This window comes from Eurosta solidaginis, chromosome 1 (assembly GCF_040869045.1).
Source record: "Eurosta solidaginis isolate ZX-2024a chromosome 1, ASM4086904v1, whole genome shotgun sequence".
Classification (NCBI taxonomy): Eukaryota; Metazoa; Arthropoda; class Insecta; order Diptera; family Tephritidae; genus Eurosta; species Eurosta solidaginis.
In genome coordinates, this window is record NC_090319.1 from 76327690 (window position 1) to 76340454 (window position 12765).

The 12765-nt window shown below is 35.7% G+C and overlaps 1 protein-coding gene across 5 annotated transcripts in view; it reads left to right on the forward strand.

The window, feature by feature from the left end:
* l(3)neo38 (lethal (3) neo38) overlaps window positions 1–12765 on the forward strand; it is a 79441-nt gene that overhangs the window by 14741 nt on the left and 51935 nt on the right. For 2 of the 5 annotated variants that reach the window (XM_067758369.1, XM_067758384.1), the window contains exon 2: window positions 3894–4723. In XM_067758369.1, coding sequence (XP_067614470.1) covers window positions 4522–4723 — 202 coding nt within the window. In that variant the 5' untranslated portion in view covers window positions 3894–4521. Of the gene's footprint in view, window positions 1–3881; window positions 4724–12765 lie in introns of all 5 variants that reach the window. The other 3 variants (XM_067758372.1, XM_067758376.1, XM_067758386.1) reach the window with 3 other exon arrangements.

Consider the following 12765-nt stretch of genomic DNA (forward strand, 5'->3'; position numbering starts at 1 on the left):
GGTGCCATCAACATTATTACTGATAGCTCCAAGCTTGACGGAAAGGTCGGGGGGTTGGTATGTTTTCACCGAACCTGAGACTTTAGATCACCTTCCGCCTTACCGACTATTGCAGCGTTTATAAAGCGAATAAACCTGTGCTTAAAGGCGAGAAAAGGGGATAATTTTCTCTGATAGAAAGGCCCGCTCAGCTGGAGGCACCAGGGGGAAAACGATTTAAACTCCTTTGCTGTGACCAATTGGCGCCAGTTGGCAGAGCGAAGAAGCGACTGGCGCGCCTTGTTGGACGACCATAACCGCTTAAACGGTTAAGCGCCGATTAAGTAAGTAAGTAATTTCTTACCGCGCTAAAGGTCTTGGACTCATGTGAACGCCGCAGATCGAAAACAGGTCAGTAGGTATACCATGGCCGCTTCTAAGTTTCTTGCGAGCACAACATCGAATCTTGCGATTACTGCCTCAGCTGCAGAAGTATTGGGGAAGAGGAAAGTGTGTAGCATATTCTGTCATTGTGCGCCATTAAGTAGAAGGAAGCTGGCTGCTCTGGTCAATCATATCTAAATGTTCTCGCGGAGCTTTTAAATCTCGTGATTAGGGGGATAGTTATATTTAATGACAACACGACGCGGTTCGATTCGCAGTAGCTGGTACAGTAAGGGTCGGGCTGGGATGTTACTTCTAGACCCAATCCTTGTAACCTAAATTTCTTAACTTAAGGTCTTATTACTAGGTAATGGTAGAAAAAATCTCGCGAAACCAATGCACGCTTACCGACACACGCTGAGTGCATTCACAATGAACATACATAAATGTTTTGGAATATATGCGTGGGAAATCTCATGCAAGGCTTTTTAAATTAGGCCCTGTAAGTGATAGCAGGAAACGATCAAGCACGTTCTGTGCTCGCGCTTTGCGCTCACCAGGCTAAGACCCGAGCTATTGGGAAAGCCGCAGCTATCAGATCTATAAGCAGCAAGTAGCATAGGTCCTAGAAAGCTTCCATACATGCCCACTAGACTGGGTCGAAAAAAAGTTGCTAATGTCCGCCCCTAAATTTTTGTTTTATATTATGTTGAGAGGGTTTCGGAATTTTTTTTTAAATTTTTTTTTTATCCTTCGAAATACAGCCGAAATAGCTTTTTCATTGTAACTTGATTATTTGACGTCCGATTTTTAAAATTTATATGTTATTATTTTGTCCTTAGGAATCTTCGAAGGATCTTTCCGTTTAATGTCCTTTTAATTTATGAAGTCGTTTTCACATGACTAGGTCAGCTAACAAAGTTGTACCCCCCTAATGTATCCTTTTTTTCCTTACCAAACAAAAGTACTTAAAAATTCAAGAAAATTTTGCTTTCAAACCATATTACTAAAATAATAAACAAAGAAGTTATAGCACTTTCAATATTTATTGCAACTGTTATTTTACCTGATTCTTATTATACTTAAACCTGAAACTCATGATATTTTTGGAGGAAAAATTATTATTAGGGTTTGCATTGAAAACTAAATAAAGATATGCCAAATATCATAAATAGGGGAAGTCAAAGTAAATAAGTGAGTCAAACCTGTTGTATTGTATTGTATTGCATTTATTTCAATATATATCAGTACAATAAGATTCTTAAATCTTTTATAGCACAACAGCATTCATAAACAAATTCACATTAAAATAAAGCTTGCGATTTATAAAAATTAAGTAAGAGTTAGAGTTAAAATAATGAATAGTAATAAAAAAAAATTTTAAACTACAAGTGACGGTTTCAACAAAAAGAGATAGCTGACCATTCTTCTATGTTCCTGGAGTAAGGCTACTAAAATATGCATAAAGCGTTTGTTTAAAGTTGCTTTTGTTTAACTTATTCCTTATACTTGACGGAATGGAGTTTCAAAGACGAATACTGTTGACGAAAAAAAGTCTTGCTGATGTTACCGAGTTAAATTGTGGTACAATTAAGTCACTTAGACGAGCTGACCTAGTAAAAACTAATTTTGTATGCAAATAGTTCGGCGTGGCCGACATCATGAGTTTAAATAAAAATATGCAATTCCTTGTCTTCAAATAATTTAAGATGCCACAACAAAGGAGACGGTGTATCCAGGGGGAAATATGATCGAACCTGGGCACACCGTATACATAACGCATGATGTTATTAAACAGGACTTCAACCTTATGCGCGGAGTGATAATCCAGCTTACTATATATCAGCTCAGAAGACGTCATTATAGGCAAAAGGAGTTGCAAAACAAGTTGACGCCTTGTGCTAGTAGCGGTATATAGACTAGACTGCCGCAGATTGCGTAGGGTTAGATACATCTTGCTGACAACCGAATTTATATGGTCTTTGCACGAAAGCTTAAAATTTATTATAAACCCTAGGTTCTTGATTTTATCAACAACTTGGAGGTTAACATTATTTATATGTACTCGTATGTCAAGTGACCCAAGAGTTTTGCTGATAGGTAGCACAAAGGACTTATCACAATTTAGTAACAAACCATTTTCAGTCGCCCATTTGTATATCATTGACAAGTCATCATTAATGTGACAGCAAATACGGTCAACTTGCTTGAACGAGTCAGATAAATAGAGCTGGATATCATCCGCATACGCATGAAGTCTCACATATTGACACACTCCAAAAATATCATTAAGAAAGAGGCTGAAAATCAGAGGGCCCTGGGGTACTCCCATAGTCAGCTCTTTCAGTTGTGACATTTCAGAACTAATTCGAACACGCTGGTATCTGAATGTTAAGTAACTATTCATTAAGCTCAGAGCGCACTATGCGACAAAATCAACTTTTTTCTGGATATTGGACAAAACCCACTTTTTTGTAGAGACTGAAGCTTAAGTAAACAAAGTACTATCTCCGTTTTTCGAAGTTAGCCTCCAACAAATAGATATCGGCTTTCGAAGTTCGAAATTCTATATTTCGAAATATAATTTTTTTTTTTGTTAACACGTTCAGCAAATTAAAAAGGTAAAAGTGTGGTCGTTGGCCGCTCTTTTCCCTTATTTGAAGGGCTGAATTCTTTTTTTGAGAAATTTAGTATAACAGCTGTTATACGAGGTGAAAAGTCAGACTCTGACTTCTGACTACAGTCAGACTCTGACTTTTTTTCCTCCAAAAATACGATGAGTTTCAGGTCTAAGTACTTATAATAAGAATCAGGTAAAATAACAGTTGTAATAAATATTGAAAGTGATATAACTTTTTTGTTTATTTAATTTTATGATTTTTTCTTTGTTTATTATTTTAGTAATATGGTTTGAGAGCAAAATGTTTTTGAATTTTTAAGTACCTTCGTTTGGTAAGGAAAAAAGGATTCTTTAGGGGGGGCTAACCTAATCCTGTGAAAACGACTTCATAGCTTAAAAGGACATTAAACGGAAATGTGAAGCTTCCTAAGGACAAAATAATGACATATAAATTTAAAAAATCGGACGTCAAATAACCAAGTTACATTGAAAAACTATTTCGGCTGTATTTCGAAGAATCAAATAAACATTTTTTTTTCCGAAACCCTCTCAACATAATCTTTAAATTTAGGGGCGGACATTTACAATGTTTTTTTTTTGTATGGGGACCAACCGAGTCTAATGTCCACTCAACCAAACCTAACCATGTTTGGGTATATGAATCCCCAAGGCTTATAAGACCAACGATTTTTTGGTACTAAAGGCGTTAGAACTCAAATGAGAAGTAGTTTACTCGGAATTTACTGTATTTACTGCAAATATTTGTATGTTTTGTGTGCTTGAGTGTATTGTAGATGATGTCTGTAGTCGCGCAGGCCATGGTAATGCAGTAGTATTAGTGTTGCCGTGATTAAATCATCGTCATCATACTGCGCGCTCGCGAAAAACGAAAGTAAAGCTTTTTCAATAGTTCATACACCAGCAGATGAAGCAGAAGGAAGAATAGCAGTGGCGGCAGCAATAACAAAATACATACTAAGCTCATAGCCACTTTGTTGACGTTGTCAGCAATGACTGTCGCATTGTAGACTTTGATTAGAAAAAAGTAAACTTTGAATGGGACTGAGGCGGTGTGAAGTGAAGAAAAAATAGCATTTTAAAAATAAAAAAGGTACAAAAGCATATAATTTTTTCAACTAAAAGTACACAAATTTTTTACAAAACTTAAAACAGCATAAAAAATGTATAAAAAAAAATTTTAAATAACAACAAAAATTATAACTAACAACGTGACAAAAATGTGTAATTTCAATCAGCAACAAAAATAAAAATAAAAAAGTGGAAAATTAATTTTAAAATAAGTTAAGAGCAAGTGTCTGCCGTAAGCAAAATGAAATAAGCAATACAAAAAAAACAACAAAAAAACGCCATAACAACTCATCTACACTCAGCAGCATATGTTTCAATGTAGTGCTCATTTTGTGTAAAATTGAACTAGAAGTAACTTGACTGTGTCGGTGTTACGGCATAACCTCTTATTCAGCGTTTACCTCCCCCCTTCGAAGTCTGCACTAAACAAACAAAAAAAGAACGCTGTCATGATGAATTTTTCTGCTTTTGGTGGCCCGTTCTCCGGCATTCATCAGTTTGCGGCTAAATTCGGCCATGACACACAAGGTCCACCTGGCGCTTTTGCCACGCCCACCGGCATTAATGGCAATACGGGTGCCGGGCTCGGTGATAATCATGTGCAACGCTATCAAACGAATGGCAATCATTTTAATCAAAATATGCCGAATGGTGAGTGAAGAAATAATTATTAATATTACACTATGTAAATATGTATCGTACAATTATGCAAAATAAGAAGCAAACGCATAGAGATGTGGATTAGTCCGTATAAAAAAATATTTGTTCTGGTCACCATTTTACTAACAAATTTTTTGAATGAAAATTCTAAATTTATTTTAAAGTGACTGAAGTTAATAGCACTCCAATGCAAATTGGAGGTTCATTTCCTCACCTTTTTTTCATATATATACCCTATCCAACCCAAAAATGTCCGCTAAAAACGTATTTATTTTTTTTTTTTTCAAAAAGCTGTTTTCGCCAACGTTTTTAGCGAACATTTTTGGGTACATGAAAATTTTACAATCAAATGAAAATTTTTTTATCTGTGAGTTAAGCTGGCTCGAAAAATTTTTTTAGTAGGTCATGAAAAAAATCAAAGTCGAAAAAAAGTCAAAAAAATGAAATTTCGCAGGCTCGAAAATTATTTTTTTGGGTATGCGTAGTGGAACTTTTTTTCCTGAGCCCAAATCCTATCGAAAAATCGTTGGCGCGATATCGGTTAATAAATCGACCCAGTTTAATTTATAGACTGTAGATGTGATCATTTTTATTTCTTCCTCCTCCTGATTGGCCCTAAACTATACCCGAAACAGTCCAGAAAAAAATCTCGGTGAGTCTCGAAACGATTCTGAAATATCGGAAAACAAACTCAATGCAGTCTGGAAATAGGGGCAAAGTGATAACGCAAAGAAACCAGAAAATAGTCCACAAGGGACACAGAAATAGTCCGGAAACTAGCCCGAGGTAGTCTCTATCTGATCCTTAGAGTGCCAAAATAGCCCCAGAAAGGTCCGGAAAAAAATAACAAGAACTGGAAGCAGGAGATGGTCCCAAAACTATCTCGTAGTAGTCCTGAAAAAGTACCGAAAAAAGTTTTAGAATGATCCGGAGATAGTAATGAAATCTTCCCAAAAACTATTCCAAAATAGTCCTAAAGCCAACCCGAAATAGTCCCGATATGATCCCTAGAATACCGAAATGCATTTAATATGACCCCGAAAGAATTCGTTGCAAGAACTGAAAGGATTCTGATATAGTCCCAGAAATATAGCGACAAAAATTCGGAAAATGTCCAGTAATTTTGCCTAAAGCTTTCAATTTTCCCGTAATTGTTTGCTTTTGCAACTCAATTACGACAGAACGGCTGCACCAACTTGGATGATAAAAGAGAATGCGTGTATAACACTTGCTTTACTTTTTTTAAATACAACTGAACACATTTCTCCTAGGATCAGTTATTTTTTATGGTTTTTGTCAATCACGTCAGGGCGGCTGAAGGAATTTGAAATAGCTTCGGACTCCCATGAAGACAGATAATACCAAAAAGGGTAATGAAGTCATTCCAAAACAATCCCAAAATGATCCAGAAATAGTCCTCAAACCAAGTTGAAATAGTGAGGGAAATAATTTTACTTACATCTGAGAAAAATTTGACCTGCCGACCTTATATTGGCTCAGAAACATAACCATTTGGGCTCGATTACTTGCTTAAGATAAAAATATGCAAGTACAGCGAACTTTCTTTTCATTACGGTTTAATGCGCATAGAATTAAAAAAGTATTTATCTTTAAATATTCTATTACATGAAAACATAATATATTCACTTCCTCTATAAGAAGCTGGCTATTTGATTATTGATTATTTTTTTTTTATTTTCTATGAACTCTTAAAACACCCTCTGACCATTTAATTGCATATGTATGTCATGCATAAAATTTTGTGAGGTTATGATTGGTATGTACATTGGGGTGGCACAGAAATATAATAAAATTTAGCATCGCTATTTGAGGTTTACGAAACCTTCGATGAACCAATACAAACATCTAAAAAGCTTTGCATAATCAAAATTTCTCTAATGGACTCAGATTAGGAAAGCCAAAAGTCTTACTTCGAGTTTTTCTGAGATGGTCGATAGTGAAGTCGAATTACTTTCGCCCCATCACAGGCATAAGAATAGAGTGGAAAGTATTACAACCCTACGGGCAAAAGGGTCACAGTAAAAGGTACCGTTAACAGTTTGATTCTATGCCATGAAAATGATAGACAACTTTAACATGAAGTTATAATTGGAGGGTAACCATATGCCACGGTGTAGAGACTGAGGTGTCAGCGCTCTGATGGGATGAAAGAACAGGTCGTTATCAAAAGTATGGAGGCTGGCCTTTTACCCGACGAAAATAGGTCTGTTACAAAAACCGACATAAATAAAGCATTTTGTCACCCCTCACTTTTTTTATGTGTATGGGGGAATCCTGAATGTAAGCATAAGATGTAAGTTTAAGCGTAGTCTTTGTAGGGGATACATGTATAATGTAAATACAGGCGCTATGTGTAATATAGGTATATGTACTGTATTGTATATGTACGGACATAAATTCAAGGCGTACACGTCACGACTGTTCACCAATTTTCATTATTCTACCATTACTACAACCAGAGTTATGCAGTATTAGATATTACATTTGTATGCGAGGTGCCACCCCTCCATCTCCCTCACCCCACATTTTCTTGGTGGAAAACTCCTCCTATAACTCCTTACTGAACTGCAATGTTCTAGCATGAATACCTTCAGAGTTTTGCAGTACCAAAGATTCCATTTGTATGGGAGGTGCCACGCCCCTTTTATATATCGAAATTATTTTTAGCCTACGACCATCCTTCGAAGACTTCTAGTGGGTGGTGCAAATTAAGTTGTGATCGGTCGATCCGTTTAGGACGCAATCCGATCTATACCTACTAGAGATATACGCCGCCGATCAACGCCACCGCCGATATTGGTCGTTTTTCGCACGCTGCCGCCGAATGTCAAAGATATCGGCGCGGCAGCGGCGGCGTTCGGCGCGTTACTATATTTTCTACCCGTTAAAGACTGTTTACGCCATTTATTGTCCTGTCGAAAATTGGTCGGATATGGTTGAAAGTGGTATCAACGGATGCCCATCACTGCCAGTTATAAGAAACTAATTGCGAAATTTAACTCTTTCTAACTGTTCATTAGTTATTTAAAAAAACAGGCGTTTTCGATGTCAGCTTAAAACGGACTTTGCATCGCCCAATTCATGTTTTTAAAACAAAACACTAAAAGAAAGGTTTTATAATAAATTTATATGCTCACTTTGCATATTTTTCGTTTCAAAAAATTAATAATGAACAATGAATTCAAATAAAATGACCCAAGGCGAATATGTTTTCAAATTGTCCTCAAGTTGTTAAAAAAAAGCTATTACCCAAAAAAGGTGCCGATATTTAAAAAAAAGTTATATTGCGATTGGCTGAAAGACTAAGAGAAATCAGTGATGCAAAGTCCTTTAATAGGTTCTAGCTTCTTTGAAATAATTCTTACCTCATACTTAAGTTGAGGATATATGTACGTACGAGACGGGGGAAAAATCACTTAGGCTTACATTCAAACATCTCTTGTTTATTTGCGAAACTATACAATAGCGTCTGAAATGTTAATTTTGATTTTCACACTTCATCCTTCAACACCCAAGTCTCCAGGCTTGACATTTCCCAAAGTTGGCGGCCCTATCCAAAACTAGTCCCTTGGAGTGAATCACATTGATTATAGCCTATCAAACAAGTTTAAATATCACCTAGACGTTACGGCTCCTTTTACAAATGTGAATACGTAGGCACATATATTTACCAGGTGAGGCTTTGTCCTTCACAAAAACACTCAAATTGGTGAAGCAAAAGCTTTCTCAAGGCAGTCGCACAAATGACCGGATGTTCCCTACCTAACGTAGGGGATAGTCGAACTAGTCTGAAAACTGAAGGCGGTCATCCATAATGAGCTGTTATATCATAAGGTCGGAAACGAAGACCATTGAAGTCAATTTATCGAATACAAACGTCTGCAAATTTTCGTCCAAAAAAAACTGAAGGCGCTCTTTGGCATTGATGATAATCGTTTAAACTGCGCCACGAGAGACATGGCTCATGACTATTAGTAGATAATTGATAGCAACCGTAAGTCGCCTTTGTTCGTGACCAGCATGTAGCCACGAATGATTTAAAGAAATCGTGCCGACGACTAATACCCCAGAACATCTCCTTCGGTGAAACTACGCTACAAAAGTATGACCATTTTAAGTATTTCTCCACGCAAGGAGCTACTCCCGAAATTTTTTGAACGATATGCAAGATTTTGAGGCAAAATCCGCGGATTTTTCCGAAATGGCCGAAACGTCAATTTCCTTAAATACATATAAACAAAACCTTTCCAAATATTATTTTTTTTATATGTTTGTATGTTTAATGGTGTGTTAAATTTTACTTAAGATTTTTTAAGAATTAATGAGCTTAACACCGGTAAATTATAATGGTTTTATTGGGAAAAACTGAAAAGAAGAAAACATTTACCGGCATATTGCGATGGTACCATTTTGAAAACCGCCACGTCATCATCATCAGGCAATTTCGTAATGTTTTTATTTATTTGAACAGGTTTCCCCGGTGAAACTTACCTGTGTTAAGCTCATTAATTCTTAAAAAATCTTAAATTATTTTTTTTAATTATTTAAAATGAATTTGGAGCTTTTGGGCCGATTTAATTAAATAAAACAAGTTTTTTTTTTATTTCCGACGTGTTTCGACACATTTTCGTGTCTTTCTCAGGGAATCTATTTATTAACTACGAAAAACACATATATCTTCTATACTATAATAAATCTCTAGAAAATCGTGTCTGTACATCCAAGATTTCTAAAAAAAAATGAGTGTACTTGACGTTTGGAATGTCGTAGAATCCATCGGCACCACTTTTTTCTGTTTGTCTGTTTGTCTGTATGATATCGATAATCTCGGAAACTAACGAATGGATTTTTATGAGACTTTCACAGATGGATAGCCTGTAATCCAGAAGGGAATCTAGAACCTATTTCATTAAAATCGCGTGAGAAACAAAAAAGATATAGTTGTTTAAGCTATAATTAAGCTACTTTTAAGGATTTTTTTTTCGAAAAACGAAGGAAAATACACTTAGTTTGCAAACAAATATCAAAGAATGCCTTTGCAAAGTTTTTTTCAGCTTCATATGAATTGAAAATCAAATTCATGAATAGATACAGTGGCGTACCAAAAAAAATTATTTCACGCTGCCATATTACGATAACACTGGTCGACGGCCAAAATTTACCAGAGACGCCGTTATGAAATTCGTATGTAAAATCACTTCCTGATTTCGAAAATCGAGTCCATTTTTGATTCTATGGTACCGTTTTTGAGATATTTGCAATTTACCGTTATTCGAAAAAGCCAAAAAGATGGCTCCCTTTAATTACGTATATATCACGAACGGGTCAAGCAAATGCAAAGAAGTGTACAGGAGCAGAAAGACGATGAAATTTGCTATAAATGCATCATACATTGTTTTTTCCTCAACCAGAAAGTTTTAGAGATATTAGCTTATCATTTCAGATTTTTGTTTTTTTTTTTTATGAAAAAATATGAAAAAAATTACTTTTACGAGGGCAGCATTCCAAAACCACAACTCTTTTTTCAGATATTTTTTCTCTACGTAAAGGTCTGTTTAATTAGAAAAAAGATAAGCTATCATAGAAGAAAATCGATGCAAAACTTCGTAAGTTATAAGCGATCAAATAAAAATACCCAGGTTACGCAATTTCAACGTATACCTCAAAACGTATGTATGGTATAAAGAAGAGTGAAATATCTAGCTATGCTCTGTTTCTCTTTAGTTAAAAGTTCAATTTATGAATGAAATTACCCATATTTTTACCTTTTTTTTAAATTTATTTATGTTTATACTATATTCTAACAATCTTTATCTTAATTTGATTTTACTATGTAGTCGAAATAATTATGTGTTCTACTTTGATGCTTATTCAGTTTAGGATCGGTTTCTCTTATGACAAACCAGCAGTAATCACCCATCATTGCGACGTCACAGAATCCTTGATATCGATTCTCAATTAATTTCATTTGCTGATGAAACCTTTCGCCATGTTCGTCACTTTCGTCGCCAAGATTTGCCGGAAAAAAGCTCAAACGTGAGTGCAGAAAGTGAATTTTTAAGGACATATTTACGCCTGGAAAGAAAATATTAGTTAGGTAAACAAGTTATAGAATTTTGGGAAACTAATTTTAATAAGCCTTTAATATTTACCCATTTTCGCATAATTATTGATTAAGTCGTTCCCTATCTGCTCGTAGTTAGGGCTTTTGTGTCTACCGAGGAAAGAAGCAACGACCTTTTCAAAGGATTCCCACGCTGCTGCCTCAACTGATGAGAGCAGTCTTTTGAATTGATTATTGTTGATCAACTTTTTTATTTGTGGTCCAACAAAAATACCTTCCTTTATCTTGGCTTGAGAAATATCTGGAAAAATTGTTTTCAATTATTTGAACAAAGTTTTTAATGAGATCGAGCTTGATGTGTAAGGGTGGAAGTATGATTTTCTCTTTCTTGACAAGAGGGGTGTATTTGATGTTATCCACACCAACGGTAAACTCGACTCTTTCTGGCCAATCCTTCTGACGTAGTGGCTCTTACGAGCTCGGCTATCCCACTTGCAGAGGAAGCAGCAGTGCTTGGTGTACACACTTTGTAGACCGCATAGCATTGCAACGACATTGAGATCAGAACATATTTTCCAATGATGATCTTCATATTTGATAAATTTGAGTAGATTTTGCATTTCCTCATAGGTTTCCTTTGTATTTACTGCATGTGCGATCGGGATAGAAGGCTTTTTGTTACCAATATGCAGTAATACAGCCTTCAAACTCAGTTTATTGCTGTCTATGAACAATCGCCACTCTTTTGAATCATATGTTTGACCAAACTCTTTGAATAAACCAGGAATGTCGTTGCAGTAGCTTTCTTGGTATAGTGTTTGGTAAATGGTTCGTGACGAGTTCTACAATATATCACCTTAACATCGGATAACCCAAATTTAAATTGTTGCATACGAGAAGTGTGGATCTCGGCCTTTTCCTTGGATAGTTCCAAATCTCTTATACAATCATTAAGTTGTGCTTGTGACAGAACGTTTATCTCGTTTCCCATGTGAAATTCAGTACAACTTGATTCCCCGCACTCAGATATTATTGTTGACAATGGAACTGGATCCGCAACTGCCGTTGAATGTAGCACTGGTAATGTCACTGTAGGTACGCTGGCATAGGTTACTCTTCTTGATCTTCCAATGCCAAGTACTTTTGTTTGACAAATATAACACTCTATTGAATGGCAAGTAGGTTCTCTCCATATCATTGGTGTATCAAATTTTATTTCTTGTCCTGATTCCGACTGAATCAATTCTACTCGACACGATGTACACAAAGTGTTCGATGTCCATGGTTTTTCAGCATTTGTAGGCTCAATGCCAAAATACTTGGAGTATAAAGTTTTGATATGATCTGAGAACACTCGTCGTCGCCTTATGATAGTATATTGGCCACACATGAAACAGAACATATCTGGATCGTTATTACACTCAAATTCTCGGGTCCTTTTACTCATTTTATTTTTTTTAATAAATCACGGTTTTGAAATTTGACTTATGAACTGAGCTATCTTCGGCGAGACTTGCAGATGTTATGAAGTTTCAAGGCGCATTAACTCATATTTATACTCGGAACAAGAATAAAATTGAAAAAAATTAAATTTTACCTAGACAGAAAGGTTCCTTTTTATACGAAGCCGGGAAAAGAAAATACTACCTTTAAAAATTTTCTGCGTCTAATAATTTTGAAAATCTACCGGAAATACATGTTTATAACTACATGCCTACAGCAGGTTTCGAACCCAACCACTCTTTCTTTCGATGCAACCACTCTACCTACTATAAAACAATTCGAGTATTAAAAGTACTATTTGATTTATTTAAAGAACAAGTATTATCATTGTTATAGTGTTTCGTTTGTCCGGATAATATCCCATTTGCACTTTATACCTTTAATATATGTATGTATGTATACATACATTGAAGTTGCGCAACCTGGGTATTTTTATTTGATCGCT